This window comes from Bombyx mori, chromosome 8 (assembly GCF_030269925.1).
Source record: "Bombyx mori chromosome 8, ASM3026992v2".
In the NCBI taxonomy this organism is placed as follows: domain Eukaryota; kingdom Metazoa; phylum Arthropoda; class Insecta; order Lepidoptera; family Bombycidae; genus Bombyx; species Bombyx mori.
The window spans coordinates 537,931-565,577 of record NC_085114.1 but is presented as its reverse complement, the minus strand read 5'-3'; the positions used below and the strand labels follow the sequence as shown (position 1 = coordinate 565,577).

General features: G+C 39.7%; 1 protein-coding gene across 1 annotated transcript in view; it reads right to left on the bottom strand.

The window, feature by feature from the left end:
• Window positions 1–26,430, bottom strand: part of LOC101746686 (nose resistant to fluoxetine protein 6) — a 43,007-nt gene extending 16,577 nt beyond the window's left edge. Inside the window, exons 1-5 of the mRNA XM_062669594.1 lie at window positions 26,220–26,430; window positions 12,764–13,112; window positions 12,097–12,204; window positions 11,881–12,016; window positions 10,509–10,803 (exon numbers count right to left, since the gene is read on the bottom strand). Coding sequence (XP_062525578.1) covers window positions 10,509–10,552 — 44 coding nt within the window. The 5' untranslated portion in view covers window positions 10,553–10,803; window positions 11,881–12,016; window positions 12,097–12,204; window positions 12,764–13,112; window positions 26,220–26,430. The remainder of the gene's footprint in view (window positions 1–10,508; window positions 10,804–11,880; window positions 12,017–12,096; window positions 12,205–12,763; window positions 13,113–26,219) is intronic.
• Between the last annotated feature and the right edge of the window lie 1,217 nt (window positions 26,431–27,647).

Sequence of the window (27,647 nt, the reverse complement as noted above, 5' to 3'; positions counted from 1 at the left end):
TAGAATGGCAAGGGCTTGGCATCAATATAAACGGCTAATACATCACACACCTTCGATTTGCTGACGATATAGTGGTCATGAAGTCGCTGGAAGATTTGGGCAGATGCTCGGTGACCTCATCTAACGAGTGGGCCTTAAAATGAATATGGATAAAACGAAAATCATATTTAATGTCCATGTTAAGCCCACCCCAGTAACTTTTTTTTTTTATTTTTTTTTTTTTTATTTTTTTTTTTTTTTTTTTTTTTTATTTTTTTTTTTATGATGGAAAGTTTACTGGTGGCCCGAAGGCCTTTCCAGTTTCACCAGGACAGGTGGGCGAGCAAAGGCTCAGCCAAGAGGGGTGGGATTTGCTAACAACTGCCCGAGCGCCTCCGAAGGAGACCTAACAACTCAAGAGCAATTGTTTCGCGAATGAATCTACTACCGGATCGGAATCGCGACCCGCTGAGAAGATCCGGCGAGAAACTCAGCGGGCTGATGCATGGGTTAGGTTGCACGTCGACCTCTTTGTCGAGTTCGACGAGTACGGTTACCGGGGTCCCTAAGCCTGCCCCTAGTATTAGAGCTGAAGGCATCTAATGCAAAGGTTATTGGATCTGATGGATCCGTAAGGACGTGTCTAGGGCGTCGACGGTGACTGGCTCCTGCATGATCAGGATTCGGGGAGTAGTCAGCGGCGGCAACGATAAGGCGGGCGATTATCATGACGCATAGCCTTATCGAAGTATCGTTCCGACGCTGACTTCATGTATTTCCGAATTGATTCGAGGCCCAGGTCGTCGTGTAGGTCAACGTTCCTCACGAACCACGGAGCTCCGACAGCTAACCTGCAAAAGCGGGATTGTAGGGATTGGAGGGTGTCTATGTGCGTGCGGGCCGCGTGAGCGAACACCACACTCGCGTAAGTCATGACGGGCCTTATGCAAGTTTTGTAAAGTGTCACCTTGTTCCGAAGGGACATTTTACTCCGCTTACAGATCATGGGGTAGAGTCTACCGAGAATAAACGCGGCACGGTCACGGACTGATTTTATATGCGGGCGGAATGTCATCGATGCATCCAGAGTAACGCCCAGGTACTTGACCTTCCTGGTCCAGGGTATGGATTGACTAAAGAGAGTAATCGGGGGTGTGAGATTCCTCCTCCTAATACAGGAGGAAATCCGTGTGGAGCTTCCCCTCTGAAATAGCACCGCAGTACTTTTCGCTGGGTTGATGTCTATGCGCCATTTTCGGAACCACTGTCCTAGGGCTAGGGCTGCGCTCTGAAGCTTCTTCGCGATTAGGGACTTATTTCTACTAGAATAGTAAACAGTCGTGTCGTCGGCGAATAAAGCTAAATGGGTCGGCGGCGACCGGGGAATATCGTTGACGAATAAGCTAAATAGGAGGGGTGAGAGGACAGAGCCTTGCGGGACTCCAGCTGTGAGAGGTCGTGGGGAGGAGCGGGTTCCCTCGACTCGATATCGAAAAGAGCGGTTCGACAAGAAGTCCCGTATGATGAGCACGAGACTATCCGGCACGCCCATGTTGAATAGTTTGAAAATCAAACCGTTGTGCCAGACTTTGTCGAACGCTTTTGCGACGTCGAAGAAGAGAGCTCCCGTGTATAACGGTTTTGGTCGATTAAGCCCCACAAGAATGTGCTCCGTGAGGCGGTGCACCTGTTGAACGCATGAGTGATTTGTACGGAATCCGAATTGTTCATCGATGAGAATGCCCTTGGATGAGACGAAATCTCTGAGGCGCTTGTAGAGCAGACGCTCATACAGCTTGCCTAGAGACATGAGGAGGCTAATCGGGCGGTAACTCGTCGGAAGATTTTTTGGTTTACCGGGTTTATGTATGCCGATAACGTCCACTTCTTTCCACACCGCGGGAAAGATACAGTTCGCCATAGCGGCATTGAAAATAGATGCCAACATCACGATGAGTTGGACGGGTAGAAGTTTAATAAGGCGGTTAGATATACCGTCGGAACCGGGAGCCTTGCGAGGACGTAGGTCTTTGATCAAGTCTTTAACTTCCATCGGGGTGACGGGTGGTAACGCATCCGAGGGTGGCAAGGAGGCTCTGCGTTCTACCTCACTGTCTACTAATTCTACATGAACAGGGTCCACGGATTGAGTGCTGGGCGTGCACTGGGTTTGCAATGTATCGGCCAGCAGCTCTGCTTTTTCGTCATCATCAAAGGCCGCGAGTCGGCCTGAGGGGCCTACGAGGGGGGGCATAGTTACTACCGTATCCGATTTGAGAGTACGAGCTAAGCGGTAGTAAGACCTTTGGGAGGGCGCGAGTCCTTCTAAGAAATCAGACCATCTGGCATCTCGGACTTCGGCGATGCGAGACTTTACGTCGCGTTGTAGGGCACGCATTCGAATACGATTTTCCGCGGTAGGATACCTGTCGTAGGCGCGTATCGAGGCGTTCTTAGCTCTAAGGAGTTCCCTAATATCGTCGGACAATTTGAAGCGGTGCAGGAAGTCCTGCGCTACAACTTGTTTCGATGATCTATCTAATGTCGAGGTGATGTGTGACGTTAAGATGTCTATGGCTTCAGCGGTATCCTGAGGAGACGGGGTAGAGTCCGGGTTAAACGGGAGCGATGGTGGATCAGATTCAGCCAGGCTGACGCCCAGCGTGTGCCAATCCACCACAGTCCTCGTGACGGGAACGGAATCGGGAGCGCGACCGAGCTTCATAACGACGGGACGGTGGTCTGAATCTAACTCTGAAACTACTTCGATCGAGTGTAAGCGCAGAGTTACGTTTTTTAATAACGCTATGTCGAGTATATCCGGGCGATGCGCGATATTTAGCGGGTAGTGAGTCGGGGTTAACGGAGCGACGATATCGAAGGCGAGATCATCGACTAACGCGTCAAGCCGCCTGCCATTCGGGGTTGTCGTGTGTGAGTTCCACCTGATGTGTTTACAATTTAGGTCGCCCGCCAGAATGACAGAGCTCCCCATACCGAGCAGCGCCTCGATATCACTGCTTAGAACGATCTTATCCGGTGGAAGATAAACGGACGCGATAACGATCGGCGCGTGTCCCGTCAGTGAGATTCGGCACACTGATGCTTCGATATTAGCGAGCGCGGGAGGATCGAGCGGGACGCAATGCAGGGCTCTTCTATAGTAAATGACGGTACCACCACCACGGGCAGAGAGCCTGTCGTTCCTGACCATGTTATAGTTCGCGATTTTAGGGTCACGGCGCGCGGGCTTAAGTAGGGTCTCCTGCACTAAAAAGATATCAATTTGATGGTCACGCAAAAAGTCAGAAACCTGATCACGTTGATTTGCGAGACCGTAAGCGTTAAAAAATCCTATCGTCACGGATAGGGGCTTTATTCTACTTATATACGCCATTGATTACCGGCGGAGTGAGGGGAGGACGTACGTATTTAATGACGCGTATACGTCGGCGTATTCCTGCACAACGGCGATAAAGTGTTGTGCAGTGGAGGCAGCGCGAATGGCGTCGCCCAAAGCGTTAACGCGCTCAAAGTTGATCGACTGAAAGAAGTCGATCGCTAAAGCTAGATTTTCGGACGCGGTCGGAGGGCAAGTCGCGGGAGAGGGACGAGTCGCGGGGGCAGGACGAATCGCGGAGTTGTAGCCGTGTTCGTGTACGGCAGCGGTTTCGCCCAGGCCGAGACACTGGGCACCGCCGCCGGAACGAACGCTGGCTTAGCCTGCGACGCAGAGGGTGCCGAGGCTTTGATGTCTGGGCCGGAAGCTCGGAGGCGGTTTTGGCGGGCGACGCGGCGATTTATTTTCGGGGCTCGGGGGCATCCGCGGTAATTTGCGGGGTGACCCTGTGTTCGACACAGGACGCAGCTAGGCGGTTCCGTCGCGGTTTTTTGATCGCGAGTGCATAGGGCCGTGGCGTGGTCGCCTAAACATTTGACGCATCGGGGGCGCGCGTGACAGTTACGGGAAGAGTGCCCATACAATTGACAGTTATGGCACTGGCTAGGAGTGCCTTTTTTATGGGGGGCTTCGACAGCGATACCAGAGAGCCTACAGACGGTCTGTGTGTTAAAGATTTTCTTACCCTCGGGGGTAGGCTGGAGAGCGACTAGAACCATATTATATGGCTCCCTACCGCGACCGGTGTGCATACGGTGCACAGAATTCACTGGTAGGCCTTGTTCTAACAGGTCGGCTTTTACGAGCTCTACATCTAACTCTTTAGGGATTCCGCGTATTACAACGCGGAGTTCGCGCTCCTCCTGAAGCGTATAAGTGTGGAAGCTTATACGCTCCTTACGGAGGTAAGAGGTGAGGGCCCTATGGTCATCAGATGAATGCACCTTTATTTGGATGCCGTTCGCGAGGTTACGGGCATTCGTGAAATTGATATTTTTGGCCTTAAGGGCCAGGGAAACTCGATCCCAAGCTGCCTTCTCTTGAAGGATTACCGGAGGAGGGGACTGGGTTTTATTTTGTGCCACCGGACGCGGCGACGGACTGGCACGGGCTGGAGGCGCAACGGGAGTCTGGGGGCGGGGGCGCGACGCGTTCGCGGCTTTGCTAATTTTAGCGGCCGCGGGAGCTCGAGACTCCGCGGCACGCTTCTTACCCTTTTGTACCAGGGTAAATCCATCCGTCGATGAGGCGGGGGCGAGGTCGACCTCCATCTCCGAGTCAGAGTCGGAGGACGAGGAGGCGGGCGCCGGTGACCTACGAGCAGGTGTTTTGGAGGGCGCGACGGAGGCCGCGGATGATCGCACAGCTGGAACGGTGGCCACGGCGGACGACGCAGCAGTTTTACTCGCCAGTATAGGCGACGCGGGAACGGCAGGCACGACGGAGGTTGCGGTGCTCGATGTAGAAGCTTTGCACGCAGGTACAGGCGACGCAGGAGCAGCGAGCACGGCGGAGTCTTCGAGAGAGCTCGCAGTGTGATTGGCCTTGAAAGCCAGAAACTCTGAGGCGAGCTGTGGATGACGAAGTCGGAGGAATTCCGCGAACACAGCGTCCATGATCGCTGAGTGCCCAGGTGGGGCGGCCCCGGGTCTTGAAGACACTCGCCTTGCGGCGAGGCCCCAACTTCTCGGACCTGAGCGGTTCTATTGAACACAGGCGGCGATGCGGCACGATTACTACAGGACAAAGAAAAAACACAACAAAACGGAAATAACAAAAAGAAACAAAACAATTAAACACTTCCAGGAAAGCAGTTTGTCGGCAGATGTACCACGAACACAGAAATAACGAAAGGAAACAAAACAAATAAAAACTTCCAGGAAAAAACACTTGGTCAGCAGATGTACCACGAACACAGGCCGCGCGAACAATGGCCGGGCTAACAAAAGCCGGGCGAACAAAGGCCGGGCGATCGAGTGGTCGATGGGCACGTCCGCACGTGACGGGTGCCTCTATCGGAATACCCCAGTAACTGCTGCGAACTCTACTCTTGAAGTTGTAGACGAATATAAATATACCTGGGACAGGCAGTCCGATTATCCGATTAGGTAAGTCCAACTTCAAGAGAGAAGTCAGTAGGCGGATCCGACTCGGCTGGGCAGCGTTCGGTAAATTAAAAAATGTGTTCTCGTCCAAAATGCCTCAGTGCCTGAAGACAAAGGTCAACCAATGTGTGCTACCAGTGATGACTTACGGTTCCGAGACGTGGTGTTTCACAAGGGATTTTTTTAGGAAGCTTAGTGTCACGCAGCGAGCTATGGAGGGGGCTATGCTTGGTATTTCTCTACGAGACCGAATCAGAAATGAGGAGATCCATAGAAGAATCAAAGTTGCTGACATAACCCGTAGGATTAGCACGCTGAAGTGGCAGTGGGCAGGCCACATAACGCGGAGATCGAACGGCTGATGGGGCAGAAGGATCCTCGAGTGGAGACCACGTACTGGCAAGTGCAGTGTGGGGCGGCCGAGATGGACCGACGACCTGGTAAGAATCGCTGGGTCAAGTTGGATGCAGGTGGCAACGGACCGGCTGCACTCACCGTTGAATCGTCTAGTATCGCCTCAATCACTCCGACGGTCGGGCTTACTTAGAGAGAGCTGCACATCTGATTGTAGTGTTGACTGTGGAATCCTCCCTACCTTGTCTGGGTTCTGCCCCGTGTGGGAAGCGGATGTCTAGTGTAAGTGCAGAGAAATCATTTATTGGGTGGATATTCATCTTGTTCGGCCACCGAGTCACTATCCCGGGTGTCTGTAGATTCAAGGTAGCAAGAGCAGTGGTTCACAGAATCTACCACCAGCTCGGAAATGCGACCCATTGAGAAGATCCGGCGGAAACTCAGTGGGCTGTCTCTATGCGTAAAAGATCGAGAAAGACAATCAACTTCAATTTCAAAAAAAATATATTTCAATTTAGATGTCATTGAAGCTTCTTTTGACTGTCAATATAAACTCTTATATCTGAAAGTGCTTTTTTACTAGAGACGCTACAATGTAATAATTCTTATGTGTATTCCAGTGTTCATGTTATGGAAATTAGACTCTGGGGATATCTTGAATATGTTATTTAGGTTGCATGCATTAAGGTGAATCCGTATGCAATGCAATTTGCGCGCTTGGCTGTACACACACGTACAAAAAATTTTCAAAGAAGCCACATAGCACCGCTCTAGTACTGATATGTTACCAATTCACTCATAATACTGTAATATTATCGGACTTATGTTAAATAATAATTATTATACAAACATTACCATTTACACAGGTGTGAAATATTTAGGTAATTTTAGCATTGAAAATCTTATCAAATGAACTAATAAAATATTTTAATGAAAATTAAATGGTTGTAGAATCTATTCAAATATTAAAACAGCTTGCGCTTAATTTATTTTGTGAATAACATTGTTGATTGTTATTGATTCATTTATTGGCCTGTTATACTTGCTGTTCCTCCTCTTTGCGTAATATTCCTCAATGCTGTCAGTCGTGACCATACTTCTGTATCACAGTTTCTCGCATGGTATTTTTCCATATGTTTCTGTCTCTGGCGGTGTGGAGGGCGTTATGAAATGGGGAATCAAGAGCCGCTTTTTTTTGTCTTACCTATGCTGATAGTCTTAAGAGGCTATATTATCAGCTTCAGCCTAACGTGTAGGTGAGCTCACGGGGCTCAAACCGGAGTGGTGCTTACACTGACCCTAGCAAGAGCAGTGCTTGGCAGAATCTACCACCGGATCGGAAACACGATCTACTCAGAAGATCTGGCGAGAGACTCTGTGGGCTGTGTCTGTGGGTTAATTCGCTCGTCGAGTCCTTCGTCGCAAGCGACGGGTTCGGCTTGGACGGTGACCGAAGAGCCGTACGGATTTGGTCGGACTAACGTACTAGGCTGCGCTCCCGAAGCCTTTTCCCATCCACTTTACCGGTTACGATGAGCCTCCCGTGGTGGTCATCCTTCCTTGCAATGTGATCAAAGTAATCATGGACTCTGATGACACTAGGATGATAGCCGCGAGGAGATTTTGAGTTTTTGCAAAATTGATACTTTAGTCCGAAATGCTGTCCACGGAATACGGAGCATCTTTCTCCAGCACCACATCTCAAAGGCGTCAATGCGTTTACGGTCTGCAGCTTTCAGGAGCCAAGTCTCATATGAAAAAATCGAGAAGACTAGAGTCCGTACTAGTTTGCTTTTGGTCTTTACAACTCTCCAGATTTTTCCAAGTTGAGTCATGGCACTCTTGGCCATGCCAATTCTCTTACACACTTCCTTCTCGCACGAGCCATTGTTACTGATGTTGGAATCCAGGTAATTATAGCTGTCCACTATTTCTAGGTCCAATGCGCCAATGAGTTCCAATTTTCTAGACCTGTCCATCCACCATGACTTTGGTTTTGGACCTGTTTATGGAAAGTCCCATCTCCTTGCTTATCCGCTCCATTCAGTCTAGAAGTTCAACCATTTCCGACTTGCAAGAAGAGTAGTGTCATCGGCATAACGCTCATTAGTGATTTTCATGCGACCAACTGTAATGCCTCCCTCCCAAATTACACAGGTCCGTCTCATTATGTGCTCTCCATAGGCTTTTATATGACTTCGTCTTCATGTGTCGAGGTGGGCTGTGGAAATCCCATTGAGATTGTGATGTGTAGAGAGCTTCAGTAATTTTATGCTGATACGAGTAACGCCATCTGTCATCAAATAGCAGAAACAGTTATCCAAAAATCCAGTCCTATCGGAAATGCTTTCGAGAATTTTAGACATGCCGTGTCAACTATAAAAGCATTGCAGAGATGAAATGAAGACTACATAAAGCGAAACGGCGAAACGATCACCTGAAGCGAAGCGAAACAAGTGAATTGCCAATTATTATTGTAAAATGTACCTTAAGTTGTCTAAAATGAAATTGCGTCTTAATTTATACTTCAGTGAAAGTTTTATTAATACCTAGTCCTAGCGCATAACGGTAAGTGGTCAACACTAGTTAAACAATAGTTTGAGATCGTTCAGCCAACTGTGCAATAAAAAAGCTTAGTTTTGTAATTAATTAACATAATTACTGTAAAAAAAGCAACTGTATCACTCGGAAATATTCTTCTTCATCTAGACGACAGATATCATTAGTGTCCTTTTTTGGCTTTGCAAGGTCACTTTCTTATTTATAGTATTAGGAAAGAATTGATAAGCCATTAACAATTTGCAGTGAACTCACGTCATAACTTTAAAGATAAGCAACCAACCAACCAACCAAGTATTTTTACTTCTGTCGCATCTTTGATCAAACAATCATGTTTGAAAGGCGAAGCTCTTTGAGTTATCCATAATATAAGGGTACACAGAAAGGAAGTATAACGAGGTACAAATACAAACATTTTTAAATGTACATGGTACAATGGGAGTTTTTAGATAATTTTAGTGCAGAATTTATTTAATTTCATAGGGAAATGCAAAACACGAAGGAACAATAGATTAACAAATAACCTTTTGCCTGAATTTTAAGAAAGGTTTGCATCCTTTAATGTTCATGTTACTGAATAAAGATTAAAATTATTGAATCACCACTACCATAAGATTTCTTGATTACTTTTAATTGACAAGTCATGATTTTTTGCAATCGCTAAATGTCAACATCACTCTGATTTTTAGATGGAAGTTTTTTTCTTTTTTAATATTTATGATCTATTAAAACCAAACATTATTGAAAAAAAAAGTGCGTGCGTACAAAGTACACATGTCAGAAGTGAAACTTTTTTGGCGAACTAATTTATAAGTCTTGCTTATATTTATACAAATCTAAAACTTTAGATTTCCGAGACTTAGAGGAAGGAAAAAAGGAAGATATGTTCCCGCCAAAAGTCTGTCAAATGTCAATCTCAAACCTCAGTGTTGACAGACACATTATGTTTAGATTTCTAAATTGTAAATGACTAATATTTTGCCAATTGAATTGACTAATTTAACTACATCCTATTTGATTAATGTTCCAAATTCTTTTCATTTCATTTCAATTCCTATTAACATTTTTCACAAAAAAAATATAAATTATTAGGCTGTATGGTATGATACATCTGCCTTTCCAGTTGGAAAAATACAACAACTACTACTACTGACGTTTGACAAGTACTTAATTTCAATAGTAGTTTGATGTCACCTCCGTTGCATATCTGCGTGACGTTCTGTAAAAATTTTACCCTCAAGCGCCTAAAGAAGTTTCACTTCAAAAAAACAAATGGAAAAGTTGAATTCAATATAATATCAGACAAAAATGATCACGAAATATGTTGATAATTTTCATTAATTATCTCAAATATTATTTCACATCATTATCCTCTATTGTACGCACGTGGACCTTCCCTATGCGTTGTTCAACACACTTGTCCGTTTTCATTGACATCGCCAACACAAAAGTGTATTGTGAAAAGCATCGAGATAAATGATTGTTGTTTTGTCAGGCGCTTCGTAACTTCAATTCGTTTGAGGCTATCGAATTCAAGCGGCATAGATTTAACTGATCTCGACAACCGCAAACAATGCAGAACAACACAAAACAACACGCTTTAAAACTTCACTAAGGGATTATCTTTTCGGAATAATTACTGGGTTTCCGCGACAAAGGGAAGGAAATCTTTGACTTAAGTCATTTCGTTGGATTACACGGGCAAGCGAGCAGCGCTCTTAGAACAGCTCATTAGTAGCTGGACTCAGTTATTGTATAGAGATGTCGAGCTCACGAACCAATGGCTGCCAGATGGCCAAACGCCCAGAGACATGAGAAAATTATGGTCATCTTGAGATACGAGTATAACATGGAGTTTTTAATAGTATTAAAATACACTTTAAGATGAAACTTTTTCCTCTTCCCGAAATTTTACAATTGCTTAGATGGGTGAACGAGCTCACAGCCCACCTGGTGTTAAGTGGTTACTGAAGCCCATAGACATCTACAACGTAAATGCGCCACCCACCTTGAGATATAAGTTCTAAGATCTCAAATATAGTTACAACGGCTTACTGTTTCATTACGCATTACTGCTTCACGGTAGAGATAGGCAGGGTGGTGGTACTTACCCGCGCGGACTCACAAGAGGTCCTACCACCATCTCTCGTCTCATCGTCTCATTGTCTTGAAGCCAAAAATTTTAAGGTTTCACTTCTTCTTCTTCTTCAACCCTTGTCCACCCAATCCTAAGTGTAGGTCTCTTCAAGCTCGAGTTTAACTTCTACCGCGTATGAATTACACACACCTTATTTTTGTTGTTGTAAAAGACAACATTCTTCCGCTAATTTGTTGCTTTGTCCATGGTCTATCATTTTGTCCTTTCTATTTCTCGGCGGTATACCACAAACTTATAGGATTTCATTTCTAGTGAAAACACGGAAAATATAATCATTAAAATAATAAGGCTTTTTATTTTAAACTTCACTTGATATTAATTTAGTTTTTTTAAATAAGTATCTGAGTTCAGGAGCTTGGGACAAATGTATACTTATAATGTTGTGCCTAACGATTACCATTAGTTTCTAGACACCCTGAAAATCTCTTCTAACTAGCATTTGTTCTGACTTTCAAATTGACTTGTCCATATTTAACGTTATCTTCTGGTTCTTTTCCGTAACTACGATACAAATTTGTTAAAAAAGCTTGCTTCGTTTTTTTAAATTACTTCATCATATGCGACCAGCCCATTTACTTATCATTATCTATCTAAGACAATAGAAATAATCTTATTAGGGGGAATATTTTCTTCGCAGCCAAAATAGCAGTATTGTACCCCAATTAAACGCCTCACTATTTATTACCTTAACGTGTCCCCAAAGTTTAACTTTTAAGCTAACGGTTCAGCCTCCTATCAAAGCCTTGCCAAATTAAATCATTAGCCATAAGCGATAGACCTTGCGGCGTAGTTCATTGAATTGAACATTTCGGTTGATCAAAGGCTGTATATCAAAGTTTTAGGGCATATTAGAACCGAAACGTGAGAGTTGAGACCAGCCAAATAAACCGTTCAGTTACTAATAATGTAAGTAATATAAAAGTCAATTGTGGATCAATGTCGCAGACATTAGGTTAAGGATAGTTCTTTTTTTTATTGCTTAGATGGGTGGACGAGCTCACAGCCCACCTGGTGTTAAGTGGTTACTGGAGCCCATAGACATCTACAACGTAAATGCGCCACCCACCTTGAGATATAAGTTCTAAGGTCTCAAGTATAGTTACAATGGCTGCCCCACCCTTCAAAACGAAACGCATTACTGCTTCGGGGCAGAAATAGGCGGGGTGGTGGTACCTACCCGTGCGGACTCACCAGAGGTCCTACCACCAGTAAAAGTAAAAGTTCGGAAGTGTAATCTTGTATTTACTTGTATTTGATAATTTCCGATTAAATAATAACATTATTATTTATCTGCAAGCTTTAAAATATAATATTACGTTACATACTTATTCACAAAAATTATATAGTAGCCTGGCCCTGTTATTACTTGAGGCTTAGTTTCCATAAATTCACTTCGTAAGAAATTGGATTTTTCGATCCCTCTTGACATTGCTGAAATGTGACAGCCTTAGTAATTCTAACCTAGAAAAAATAAAGAATATTTAGAAATATAAAATGAAAATAATTTAAGAAAGATTTTTCATGTTTGATGTTTTGCTCACCAATAAACATCTCTTTCAAAGGTCTACGGAATTTCTAAATACGGCAGAACTTTCAGTTTCCGTTTGACAATCGAGTTGTACACTTCGGTTCACAAGATTTTGCCACACCTGCGTTGTACACTAGAGTCAATTATGTAGAACTTGAAAATCTAAAACTATCTTTGTTTGAATTCTGGGAGAGAACTTAATACATTATTAAAATTTGATTTCAACAAAGTGGTATCAGATGTTTCTCTCGCGCATGCTATATAACCAAATAACCCTGGTTTTGAATTTTACTGCAAATAAGTTATATGTTTTTAAGCTATTGCATAGCTTTTATCGCAGACTTTGAGAGCGGCGACCGAATCGAGAAATTCCGTAACGAAAATAAAACCTAACACCCCCACTCCGCCTGGCATGTAGCTCACATTCACACGCTGCGCTTGTGTAGTGTTTGTGAATAAGTGTGCGGCGTGACGGCGCACTGCATGCGCATCATGAAAAATCTGCCCATCTCTCTCTAGCGCGGTCTAGCTTATGAGTGTGAAAGGGACAGTTAATGTTTTGCTTTTGTTAATGTTTATAAATATATCGTGGTCTTATTTTTTTTTGTTTTAATATTAAATTATTATTGTCTAATTATAATAATGCATAAGTTGATAAAAATGCTATGCAACAGCTTTACCGCGGCAATCCCCGAGTGCCACACGTGTTTTTTCTTCTTCGATGTGAGTCGAGTTGGATGGAGTTCACGAGCGCTCACACTTTGCAATTCGTTAGGTGTAACATTGCTAATGGCATAAGCACACTTGGAGAGCTGCTCTCACGTCCTTTGGACAAGGGCTTCCAAATAATAGCATTTTCCATTTGACTCCCTTCAGAGATAATCACCGTTCTAGTCCCTCTGGAAAATCGGAGCTGTTTGGGTTGCCGAGAGACTTTGGGTCTCTCTGCTTACTTCATCGCATGTGTCATGTGGAGCACTCTGAGAAACTCTATAAGTTGATCGCCACTGTGGATTTCAGCCTTACTACCTAAAACACAAGGTGTATAATACATTTTTCATTATAATTTCTGAACATTTTTTTCCATACTATTGGGTTTTGAACTGCTAGTCACGGTACACCCTCAACGAAATTACATACCGCTCTGTCTTCAAACGAGTTTTAATAAATAAAAAAAAGGAAATACTTTATGTTAGGCAGCGGCCTTATTCTGTTTGTGCCATCAGTGTCTATAAGCGATGGTAACCAATTCCCATTTGGTGCGCTGTAGGGTCCTCTATTCTAAAAAGCAATTTAAAAAAGGATCTGTTGTAATTAGTTCATGCTCCTTTACCAAATAACAAAATAAGTTTGTTAAACAATGTAGTTAGGGTATATTCTCTGTAATATATAGTTAATTATTGTTTAGAAACACAACAATTATTAATGTTAACGAGCTTTAAGGCAAAGTTATTTATAGAATAAAAGATAAATCCAACCAACAGTTTTAATAAAAACAATCAATTCACTTCATGCTTAAATTCAGTTTTCAATTGCCCTCTGTATACCTCTGTGTATACCTCTAAATTTTATTTTTACCACACAAAATCAGTATTTTTATATTAATGTCAGCACGTTAAATAAAAAACGATTCTTCACGATCTTTCCACAATACTTGGTTCAAGAGTAAAAACTCTTTGTTCAAGTACGTCGCTGTTCAAACATTGTAAAGACGAAACCATTCACATGTGAAAATCTTTTACTTCAAGTATTTTACGTCCGCCTATCAAACTTTGGAGCTATGAAAACGGCGAGACTTTAATTCAATTATTGATAATCGCGATATAACTTATTCTAGTTTACACCGTTGTTAATTTTTAATTTTTTTTATTATTTAGATGGGTGGACGAGCTCACAGCCCACCTGGTGTTAAGTGGTTACTGGAGCCCATAGACATTCGCAGGGCGGTGGTACCCACCCGCGCGGACTCACAAGAGGTCCTACCACCAGTAATTACGCAAATTATAATTTTGCGGGTTTCATTTTTATTACACGATGTTATTCCTTCACCGCGGAAGTCAATCGTGAACATTTGTTGAGTACGTATTCTATTAGAAAAATTGGTACCCGCCTGAGATTCGAACACCGGTGCATCGCTCAACACGAATACATCGGACGTCTTATCCGTTAGGCCACGACGACTTTCGGACGTCATTCTAAAAAAGTGTCAACGACATTTACCATGACATTTTTCTCTTTCAAATCGAGCCACCAAGAGCGACGCAGTGATTTTATATTTCTTTTTGTATTCAATCTTTAATTCATCATTTAATTTTAAGGACAAATACAACCGTGCTTTGTATCTTTTGATGATGCTTTGTAGTTATTAATGCAAATACACAACATGGCGTAACAATCACCAGATACTATTAATAAGGCCACACGTCTTTGAAAGATGAGCAAATCTAATCGTCACCTAAGTTTTTACGGTTTTTCCTCTTTTTGTTGAGTTACTGAAGTCACAATCTGTCACAATAGACATTTTCTTTCTGTCCATAGTATATTTACGTGCAGTATGAAGCTAAGACACGTTGTATGTACTTTAAGGCATCTTGAGATTAATGTACCGCTGTAAATTTTCATTGTTACTGATAGCTTGTCATACTGTCAGTACGCGTGGGTAGGTAACAACAACCCGCGCTTCCTGTTTCAGCTTAGAAAGTAGGACCGAAGCTACGTAATTCCGTTAAGATTCCCTCAGATAGGCTTACCATAAATTTATTAAAATGCTATCTTCAGAAAAATCCAAATAATGCTTAGTATAACTAACTAACCTGTTTCTCTAGCCATACAGTGAATAGCACGGAGCCATGGCGGTGACGGGATGATTTTTGGACGAATCTGTACGCAACTAATGGACCGTTAAAATCATTGATTGACAAAAATACCCATATACAGGGATCACTCATGCTTGCGACCATTTTTGCAACCGTTTTTGAATTGTTTTTGTGACTTACAATGGAATTATTTGAAGTAGAATAGTCACGCGTGGAGAATATAGCTTACAGTAAAATTTTATATTATATACATACATACCTACACAACGGGACTGTAAATTGAAGATATTAAAAATTTTGTTGTGATACACGTTTGAAAATATAGGTACTAATTTTTATTGTGAAACTTAGCAAAAGGCATTTGAAAAGAAAAAATGAACATGCTAATATGTAACATTTTTTCTAAATTTTTTATTTCGTTTTCTTAATTATTACATCTTGTAAACACGGTATAGTCCTCCCTTGCTATTTAATATACAATAAATCAATCATATTTTTCAAATTAACTTTGGTTTTCACTGAAAGTTCAATGAAAGTGTATATCTCCATATTTTAATGAGATTACGACTTAGCAGCTTTGTCGGCCCAGAGCTTTCAGCTTTTGAGGTACCTTGTAAGCTCATTGTTTTGGATTCAGTGGTTGTTTAAGACGTTGTTTTCAAATTTACAAAAACATAATAAGATATTTAAATATTGTAAGTGACTTTTGAAATCAAGTGTCTTAACACAAAAATAATAAGTGTTTTAAGTCGTAGTTGCTTCAAATAAAAATTAGTAGTCTTAATATTATTGCTCGCAAGGGTGGTGCGACTATTTTAGCTTAGGTAGTCGTTCTCTGAGGCAGATCTGAGGTTTGCCTCAGGTTCCCTCACGAGTCCTTCTCAAGACGTAGTCTCTTCCGTGGTGTCGGTCCCTGGTCGATGCCTCATTGGCTGGATATTCGTAAATTTACTGGTGGTAGGACCTCTTGTGAGTCCGCGCGGCTAGGTACCACCGCCCTGCATAATTCTGCCGTGAAGCAGTAATGCGTTTCAGTTTGAAAGGTGGGGCAGCCGATGTAACAATACTTGAGACCTCAGAACTTATATCTTAAGGTGGGTGGCGCATTTACATTGTAGATGTTTATGGGCTCCAGTAACCATTTAACAGCAGGTGGGCTGTGAGCTCGTCCACCCATCTAAGCAATAAAACAAAAATCACCATTCGCATTTGAATGTCCATTTACTATAAATGATAAAAGAACATCAGACCCAGGCCCAAGCGATTGAACTGTGAATGTTGAGAATTTGGTGGTATTGCGCCGTAATTTTTCTTGACTTCGATTTAATAGGGCGATAAATCTCTGAAATATCTCTTTGTTTAATCTCGAACAAACATCTGATTGTGATAACTTCCTAAAACTCTTTGTTTGAGCTTGTAAAAATATTATCTAGATCAACAGCGATAGTATTCTAAATTGTTTTTTTGCGACAGCCTTTATCTTGCTCGGGCAATAATCTGTTTATTTGATGTCTTTTTGATGTCTTAATCTGAAGAATCTGCTATGCGATTGATTGAAAGAAAAGACAAGAGCCGCGGTGTGTTTCTGTCTTCTGAATGATATTGGGGCTTAAATTTTACCAGCATATTCCCATTTTTCTAGGGTTCTAAAACTGCACAAAAAACAAAAGCAAGAATATTTGTGCATCGTTCGTATTTACTTCTTACTGTAATGCCATGACAAACTCCCACGCCATGTTTTCTGTAAAAGACAACATAATAATAATAATAATAAAGTTTTCTTTATTCCGTACAGAAATAATTAACAATTAATTACAAATAATTTGAACAGACATTAATGGGTTGAAAAGTTGGTTTCTTATATTAATTTATTATTAATTACTATTTACATTATTCCTGGACGGACCCCCTTCGGGTAAAAAAGCCTCCTTCAAGGTACACCACTTTCTCTTATCCTTGGCTCAGGCAATCTTTACCAGCCACTGTTACAATTTCGTCTACCTACCTGGCGTACGGGCGGCCTTTACCTGTTTCCACGCGGACCAGTTCATGCGACCGATCTTTTTGTCCATCTGTATTTGTTGTATCGAGTACTGTGAAATAATTATGAAACATTAAAGAGTGAAAAGAATAAATTACATTTCGTTGAATATGCATTTCAAAGTTGCTATAGCTTAGCGCGAGAGAGTATAGGACACGCAACGGTAAGTCGCATTCAGAGAGTCGCTTCGAGTTATATAAAACCGAGCCACAACATTATAATGCAAAACAAAAGCAGTTCCGGATCTCATAAAGGAGTAATGGATTTCTGAGGAATTTATACAAAAATGCACGCTTTGCATTCAATTCAGCAGCGTCATGCTCTGAATCTAATTTGTACGGGTGCATGTGAACGCAATATGCGGGAATTTATTGAGTAGCTGTGCTTCGTGGTTAGGACTGCTATAAATTGGGGTTTGGCCATAATGGATACTAATAATAGTAGAGTATGTTCAAATATATTTCCAAACTGTCTTATTGAGCTATTACATAGCTTTTATCGCGGGATTTGAGCGCGGCGACCGAATCAAGAAATTCCGTAACGAAAATAAAAGCTAACGCCCCCCACTCCGCCTATCATGTAGCTCGCGTTCAGCACATTCACACGTTGCGCTTGTGTAGTGCTTGTGAATAAGCGCGCGGCGTGACGTCGCACTGCATGCGCATCATGAAAAGCCTGCTCATCTCTCTCTCGCGCGGTCTAGCTTATGAGTGTGAAGGGGACAGTTAATGTTTTGCTTTTGTTAATGTTTATAAATATAGCGCGGTCTTATTTTATTAGTGTTTTAATATTAAATTATTATTGTCGAATTATATTTGTAAAAGTTGATAAAAAATGCAATAGCTTTACCGCGGCAGTCCCCGAGTGCCAAATTGTTTTTTTTTTTATTTGCATAGATTGCAGTTCACCCTTTAATGTGTACTATTAATGTCCTTTGGTGGATTGCATACGCGCCCGTGCATAGAACGAACGCGAAAGCGTCGGCTTACACACATCCAACTACATTCATCAAAACCCATTATGATCTTCCAACACTTTACGTTGCTAGCATTATTTTATCTTTCCGCGCATAATTATATTATACCACTTTTGTCACGTCCATCAAACGTATTCATTCTTATTCAAGAGACCAGTATCTTTATAAAATTACGTAAAAATTACGTAATACTATCATATTATAATAGTTTAGAAAGTGACATGATTTTGTATTCTGGAATCTTAAAATCGATAAGCTCGTTTTGTATATTGTAAGAATTGCCTGTAGATTGAATAGAAATGGGATAAAGTATTATTGAAGAGGACATAAGTAGTGTGTAATAAATTCCAGTCTCACCAGAATGGATCAGCAAACTCTCGACTTCGAAGAGTTTTTATCTATACTCTTTTTAATTATCAGTTTTAGGCTTAGCTACACGAGATAAGTCTTTTTAAGGCTTTGTACGGATTTTACGCCCGATAGTAGAGTATATTGTAGGCCATATACTATATTACCCATTACTGCCGCCAAACATTCGTGCGTTCCAGTTCGCAGGCTTGGGCAGACTTTAAGTTTACAGCTGTACAAAAAGATTGGGGCTTTGATCTCGCTTCTTAAAGTGAATGGGGACGTTCAAGACGTGTCCTTTACAGATTTCGGTAATTAAATTATAGGTTTTCTGAATTTAATTATATTCACTGTTCACGAATATTTTAATTCAGTGAAAATAAAAAATAAACTTTACTACGTAGATACAGATACATTGTGTGGACAGGCGCGTGCGTGCTTGCTTGCACACGCGCTTTTTTGTATGTGTGTTTAGGGAACAGTAATTTAGCTACCCCGTTGTCGTTCATGAACATCTAAAAGCTATTATTTTGCTTAATAACGTCGTATTTCTTATTAATATCCATAAGTAAAAAATTTGTACGAACGAGTAATAAAATTATATACAATTATATTTTTTTGTGCTGCGCTAAAGCTAAAATCACCTGACACATCTAACTTAAGATTATTATGACATTTAAAAATGGGTGTATTTGTGTATGTCAATATAAGCTCTGCATGCAACACTTAGCTAAGTAGTACGATCAGCATAAGACAGGTGGCTCCTAAGATGGGTTTCATGAAGTTATTTATACCAGCTTCCTGATAATCAGAAAAGTAATATTATTTCAAGAAAAAAATATATGAACAACAACGGAAACTACACTTTAGATTAAATTAAATTTTATATTTATAAAACTGAATCAAGTGTAGTTTTTGAACAAAAAGCTTCCCTACGAGCCCCCAGCTACGAGCTACGTAGCATATGCTACGTGAAGTGCTACAGAACTAAGTTGCTACGAGCTTGTTTCAAATGGGTTATGATTTTAATTATGTACATGTAAAGAAAAACCTTTATTATTTAAAACTTTTTAGTTTTAAAAAATGAATTTTCTTCAGAGCCATAGAGTGAAGTCTGTCATTCAGTAAAAATAGAGTTCACTTTTTTATGTTTATTAATACTGTTTACTATTTAATTTTGAATATTAATTTTAAAGGAGATTAAGGACTTTAAATGTAGTTTTCATATATAACATAGAAAAATAAATAAGTTTTTTATTGTTTATTCATTCTGAAATACTCTAAATCATTATAAACATAATATCTTCAACATCTAAATGTTTTCTTGAATTTAGACTGACTTAAAAATAAAGAGGTTCTCAATATTACTTGATATTTCGTGGTCGGATATATTATGTAAATGTGACTCACTCAGGTTTGCGCCGAATTCAATCAATTTTCTGACATAAAAGAAACGTCAAAACTCAGTGCAGTAATATTAAACGGCGATCCGTTGTTGTTTAGAGAAGCTGTTTTAACTCATATAAGTACAATCTGATGTTCATCATCTTAAATTTATTAAGCCCTAACATTGACAATTAATACTACGAACATTAAATTATTACAATAATAAGAATACATATATTATTATGATTTAAAAAGAAGAAAATATTGTTAAGGTATTAGAATGAAATATATATTTCAAGTAAGGAATTTCGTAGAATTGAAAAAGCGTGAAATCAAATTAGTAGCTCCACTTGTTTTTCGATGTTGAAATTAACATCAGAATATAAAATACAGAGTGTTGCTTTGTAATTACTTATTAATCAACTATATCACTGGTTAATTTAAATAAATAAAAAGACCCAGAGGTGCCAAACAATCTGTGAGAACAGGATTATCGACAATCCGGACGGCCCTCTTCTGTATGGAATCAAATGGAAGTAGCTGGTATTTGGGAGCCCCGGCCCAGAGGTGGCAACTATACTCCCCGCGAGACCGGACTTGTGCTTTATAAAGCAAGAGTCTTTGTCCAGGCGTGAAGTATCGCTTCGCTCTATTGAGGACTCCCAGCATTTTGTACACCAGCTTGGCTTTGCCCTCTAAATGACTCCGAAACTGGACCTCGCTCGTAATTTCGACCTTAAGTATCCCGATACTCGTGAAAGGTTGCATGGCTACTCCTTGGAATTTAATATTATAATATGATTGGAATTGTGTAAGTAGTAACATTTTAAAAGTTTATGTCATGTCTAAATTGGTACTTGACTGTATACTAGAGCATATGCATGCTTCCTGACTCAACAGGAACCCAAATAAACAGTTTTAGGGTGACCATCTGTGCGAACTCACTACACCCCTGACTATCAATCTATTTTTTTTTTATTGCTTAGTTAGGTGGACGAGCTCACAGCCCACCTGGTGTTAAGTGGTTACTGGAGCCCATAGACATCTACAACGTCAATGCGCCACTCACCCCGGAAACCAGGGGTTCTCAAACTTATTTAAACCCGTCACGAGGTCGTATTATTCGCCGACGATACATCATTATTGTTTAAAATTAAACGACATTTGGAAGATTATGACGATGTGAATGATGCTATCTCGCGCGTGGTACATTGGTTTAGTGTTAATAATCTGTTATTAAATAACAAAAAAACAAAATGTATAAAATTTACCACACCTAATGTTAGACAAGTAGACACTAATATTACTGTAAGTAGAGAGACACTGGAGCTTGTGGATTCGACAGTTTTTCTTGGTATAACAGTTGATTCCAAGCTGCAGTGGGGTCCTCACATATGCAAGTTAGCGAGTAGACTTAGTTCTGCAGCGTTTGCGGTAAAAAAAAAATACGAACGTATACTAATGAAGATACGCCACGCCTGGTTTATTTTAGTTATTTTCATAGTGTTATGTCCTATGACATTTTGCTATGGGGCAATGCTGCCGATGTCGAAACGATTTTCATCCTACAGAAGAGGGCTATTCGTGCTATTTATAATATGCACCCGAGGGAATCCTTGAGGGACAAGTTTAAGGAAATCAAAATTCTAACTTTAGCGTCCCGATACATTTTTGAAAATTTATTGTACGTGCGTAAAAACATTGAAGAATTCCCCAGAGTCTGCGATTTGCACAATGTGAACACTAGGAACAAACATAGGCTTGCGTTGCCGGCGGCTCGAATTAAGAAAATAAGCAACTCTTTTAGGGGGCTGGGTGTACAACTTTTCAACAAGATCCCACTAAACGTTCAATTACTACCTGTTCATAGATTTAAGAAAACTGTCAAGGAACGTTTGTGCAACAAGGCATATTATAAAGTTAAGGATTATTTACTTGATGGCACTACGTGGGAATGAGGCGCTCGCTCCTGGCCTTTTCATTTTTCATTATTATTATTATTTTATTAATTGTATTTTTTTTACTTGTTTTTTCCTTTATTGTAAATATTTTTATTTATTTAAAAAAAGAAAATATTTGAGAAAAAACAAAAAAAAAAGCCCGCTGAGTTTGTTTCGCCGGTTCTTCTCAGGACTGTGGCTTTTTTTGGAACCGGTGGTAGAGTTAACATTGTTATTTGTATTTTGACATTCAACAAGTGTGTTATACTGACATCTAAGTTGAAATATATGATTTTGAATTTGAATATTTTGTCTAATGCCCACTTTGAGAATAAACTATTTGTTAGCTCCTCCATTTTTTCACCTACTTAAAAACCACTATAGCGAGAGCTCAGTCGGTGTTTAAGAGTCATCCTAGATGAAATTAAAGATCGCCTCCCAAGCCTCTACACAACGTCCCCATTTTTTTTCTAGGAATCATTACCCCTTTTAGGCCTTCAGCGCCCACAGTCTCCTGTTATCGCCCACTTTAGAAAAGGCTGATGATATAGATGATTTAACGTTGAATAGACATTCTAGTCATTGAGGACAGGGACCTTCAGGGTCTCTATACCTTGAAGGTCGTTATCCTGCATTTTGGAACACCCCGTATTATGTCTAAGTACTTGTTAAATTTACTGGAAATCGCTCATCAGTTATTACACCTTAAATACATTTTCAAAGCACAAAATTAAGAACGCTTTTGATAATATTTTGTTACAGTAAATAATTTACTAGATTTAAAAAACATTTTTATTTAGTACACTTTAGTTAGTACACTTTTTTTCTAAAACATTATAAAAAGGGAGATAAGCATAATGATAGGAGAACCAGTCTCACAATATGCTCTATCACTAACGAATATCGATGGAAATCATAGTACGCGGCTGTAACACACTAAAGGAGAAAGCTTTTGCCATTCTCTGGTGAACAGCTCAGTCACCGATTTCGATAATCATGGGAAGAGATGAATTGCTATTTTAATCCGACACCACACGCTTTTTTTATAATTAGGTTTTTACCCTCGTAATTGTCGTATAGTATACAGAAATTTTAAATAAAAAAAATGTGTGGAAATAAAACTGGAGGTTTCGCAACAACCCACCGCTATTCGGTAACGTGAGAACTTATTGTGGTACACTTCATTCACGGTTGTTTGCTTAAGAGTTAGTGTTTTGCCCAAACGAACGCTCTGAGATCGTGGTCAATGAATTATAAAAAAAATCGTTATTTTTTGTACGTTATTACAAAGTTAAGTCGTACATTGTGTGCATTACTAATAAAAATCTTACGTTAAGGACGTATTTTCCCGGAAAGGGTACCCCTCCGCATCGTCCCATAAGGAAATTCGTTCCAAAAAAAAGTTTTTATTTTCATTCAAAGTATGTATCCACGGTATCGATGTCAGCATTTTTTTTTTGTTAGCGTTCTTAGTCGTTGAATAAGGTTTTTTTATAAAAAGAGAGCCTGTTTTAGAATCGTCGTGGCCTAAAGAATAAGACGTTCGGTGCATTCGTATCTAGCGATGCACCGGTGTTCGAATCCCGCAGGCGGGTACCAATTTTTTTAATGATATACGTACTTAACAAATATTCAAGATTGACTTCCACAGTGAAGGAATAACATATAACAATAAAAAAAGGTCTATTTATCGTGAAAATATAGTTTAGTAGTTTTTATTCGTCTTATATTTTTATCAGAGCATAAAACACGTTTGCATTGTCAATGCGAGTAGACTTTTCCAACTAAAATAAAAATCTATAGACTTGTCAAGGTAGCTTGCTGCTTTTCCAGTGTGCGATAAATAATAAAACGGACAAATGTGTAGCGAACTCCGCACAATGGTTCTGTAGTCCAAATAAATGGCAGTACAGGTCAAATTCAAAAGTAACCATGCAATATTGTGTACTGCCACATATGCCACATTAAGTTCATTTTATTTATTTAGCTAAATGCGCAAGGGGCACTAAGATAAATAAGTAATATGTTAAAAAAAAGAAAATGTTATTTGCAAAAAAAAAATTCGGAACGAAGTTCCTTATGACTTTTGGGACGATGCGGGAAAAAACGTCTCTTATGCAAACAACCGTGAGTGAGGTGTACCACAATAAGTTCGCACGCTACCGAATGACCGTGGGTTGTTGCGAAACCTCCAGTTTTATTTTCTTTATACTTCGAATAGAACTTAAAATTAATATTTTTATAATAAGGAACTTCATTCCTATCCTGTGTCCCACGACACCACACATCTTTTTTTTTATTAGTGTAGACTCCTCTGGAATTTATTTGAGCTTACTACTAGAATAGATTTTATTTAAAGACTCAGGTATAAACATTTGATGGTTAATAAAATTGAGCATCAACAAAAGCTTTGGTATTTATATAATACTAGCAGACCCAGCCACACGTTGCTGTGGCTAAGGTTTTTTTTCTAAATAACTCGTGGCCGGCTATACTAATACAAAAAATTAACAATGTGAAAACTATTGGATTTCACCGTATTGCGTTTACTACGAAATAAATTTCACTTATACTTTAATTTCAGCAACACGTGGTGTTTATGCCATTAAATTGTAGCTTATGTGAAACATTGGTATTTGTAACACAGCGCCATCTATGAGATATTAATGTCAGACAGTATTAAAATTGTCTGTAGAACTGGTTTAAAGCGCCATCTGTTTTAAACTTATTAATATGAAACTTACAATTAATAACAATAATCTACATAAAAAATCATTTTATTGTTAATTAATAAATATTGCGACCATTAATCGAAATAAAAACCATCCTATGGCCTAATTTGAAACAAAACACATATTTAAAAAATAAAAAAGTTAAAATTGTTTCAGTAGTTTAAGTGTCCATCGCGGACAAACAAAGTAACACGTAATTTATTGAAATTAAAATTAGACTTTATCACAATACTTTCAAACATCAAAATGTATTGTACCAGGAGTAACTAGTGTCATTTTACTAAGATTGAGACTATTTATTTATTTATTTTAACTACATACTGAGGTAACACACCAAAGTTTAGGATAAATTGCAGTAATTTAGTTGTAGTAATGAGTTATTTCAACTGCACACTGATGTGTTTCTTTCTCACTTTTACTGTATGTGTGTTCAATAACAATTCGACGTTGTGATGACGTGCATAATTTTGTCATATCCTTAGGGTTTCCGCCCGATTTTTTTCCTTGAAGCAACAATTACTGCTTGAACTATTTAATATAATTATCTTGAAAACAATGTTTTTTAGGAATCGCATACGAAAACCTAAAAATATGGTACATTTTGGCATCAATAATATAACTTTTATTATTTATATGGATTTTCTGGTACATAATAGATGTCTGTTGAGCTGCTATTAAAACTTTCTAACTCTGACCAAGTTTAAGGAAAATTTGGGTAATTTTGTATCAAACTTTTGGGATTTTTATCGAAGAATACTTCAGTCCTTGCATCAAATAAGTTTTGTTGTGCGAAATTAATTAATAAATTTTACAATTAGATTAAGGTGGCCACTTAATTATTTATTTTTCATTTGACGGATAGTCAAGCCCATCATTATTTAAGAGCGATAACCTCTTAAATAATGATGGGCTTGTTGGAGTTGATGGAGTTTGTATCACAGCGTAAATTCCTCTAACTACTTTGCCCTAGAAACAATGGTATTTACCACCAGTTCTTACCCATGTGGATTTTGCTTTATTAATTACTAACAAAAATATAGAGGTATGATAAAAGGATTGATTCAAAAATTCGAAATTCAATGGTTTAGTTAAAAATAGTTATAATAACTGATATTTTAATGTTCCTTATATAGAAAAATAAAAATCCAATAATCAAAAAATTTAAAGAAAAAGTGAGATGGAAGTTTTAGCGAGTTAGAAAATTTCTTGTTTGTTTATAGTCATAGAGTTAAATTATCTTTCTTAATCAAAAATAGCTTGTGCTCAATTTTAATATTACTTTAAAGTTGCTTTCGTTCCCAAAGTATTTTGAAATTTTTATTTATTTAGGTTTTCATAATCATAAGAAAGAGGTAAGACTAGTAAAATGATCAAATCATTTGTACCAATTTCCCCAAACGATTACTCACCAATTACATTATTTATTGTTTGGATTGGTGTACCAACGAATCTGTGGTCACGAATGACTTCTATAATTACGCACTAGCACTCTATTATTACGAATAACTATGCGTAATTACTGATGATTTGTGTTGATTCACAGGGTTTTCGGCCAGGTATCCAAACTTGCAAAGTGCAAATGCACAATGATGAACACAATATCAACTCTTGACGGATACTTTACGGATTTTTACTGGTGGTAGGACCTCTTGTGAGTCTGCGCGGATGGGTACCACCACCCTGCCTATTTCTGCCGTGAAGCAGTAATGCGTTTCGGTTTGAAGGGTGGGGCAGCCGTTGTAACTATACCTACTTGAGACCTTAGAACTTATATCTCAAGGTGGGGGGCGCATTTACGTTGTAGATGTCTATGGGCTCCAGTAACCACTTAACACCAGGTGGGCTGTGAGCTCGTCCACCCATCTAAGCAATTACAAAAATAAAAATAAAAACTTACATTTTGAACATAATTTGCAAGCCGTCTATATATTACATGGGAAATTATATCGCAGCCAAAGGACAGAAAGAAATTCCTTTCGTACCGACTTCGTTTAAAAAATCTTCTCCCGTCCTTTTTTTGTGATCTGTTACGACATTGATAAGCAGCGGTAATGTCAAAGCAGCTAGACAGCGAATTTATTAGCGTGTTAGTTATAATCCTAATTGGTGTTAGGCAAATTGTTTAATCTTAGCGTAGTGATGCTGCGCAATACTTAGAATCGTTACTCGTAGAAGGAGCGTTACGTAAAAAAGGAATACAAGTATTTTATTATGATTTTTCCCAGAACAATGACTTTTCGAAAACATTTCTGCAAATTACTGATATTCATGATGTCCCTTGAATTCTATAACCTGTCCTACTTTATAAGAGAATTACGAGAGTTGTCAATTGTAGGCAGCGAACTGGCATTGTTGCTTTCCGTTATAATCCGTTTGAAGTAATTGTGGCCTAAAGAATAAGACGTCCGGTGCATTCGTATCTTGCGATGCACCGGTGTTCGAATCCCGCAGGCGGGTACCAATTTTTCTAATGAAATACGTATTTAACAAATGTTCTCGATTGACTTCCACGGTGAAGGAATAATATCGTGTAGTAAAAATCAAACCCGCAAAATAATAATTTGCAAAATTACAGGTGGTAGGATATCATGTGACTCCGCACGGGTTGGTACCACCACCCTATCTATTTCTGCCGTGAAGCAGTAATGCATTTCGGTACGAAGGGTGAGGCAACCGTTGTGCTTTAGAAAACTGAGACAATAGAACTCATATTTCAAAGTGGGTGGCGTATTTACGTTGTAAATGTCTATGGGCTCCAGTAACCACTTAACACCAGGTGGGCTGTGAGCTCGTCCACCCAACTACACAATAAAAAAAAATGGAGAACAACAAATATCAAAGTTAAATGATAACAGGTAATTCAGGGTTTTGAGGTTAATTGACTGGTCATTCGAAACTTCATTAGCAAAATTCAGAGCTCGCACGAAGGGCATATCAGTCTACCTATTGTTGCCTCGAATATGGCATGCGAACCTCAAGGGTAGACCAGCCCTAGTACAATACTAATAAGATATTTTTTTTTTGTATTGCTTAGATGTGTGGACGAGCTCACAGCCCATCTGGTGTTAAGTGGTTACTGGAGCCCATAGACATCTACAACGTAAATGCGCCACCCACCTTGAGATATAAGTTCTAAGATCTCACTATAGTTACAACGGCTGCCCTACCCTTCAAACCGAAACACATTACTGCTTCACGGCAGAAATAGACAGGGTGGTGGTACCTACCCACGCGGACTCACAAGAGGTCCTACCACTAGTAAAAGATTACCCCCACATATCCCCCAATCTGGGTGGTAGCTTCAGTGATCGCTTAACAGCGGGTG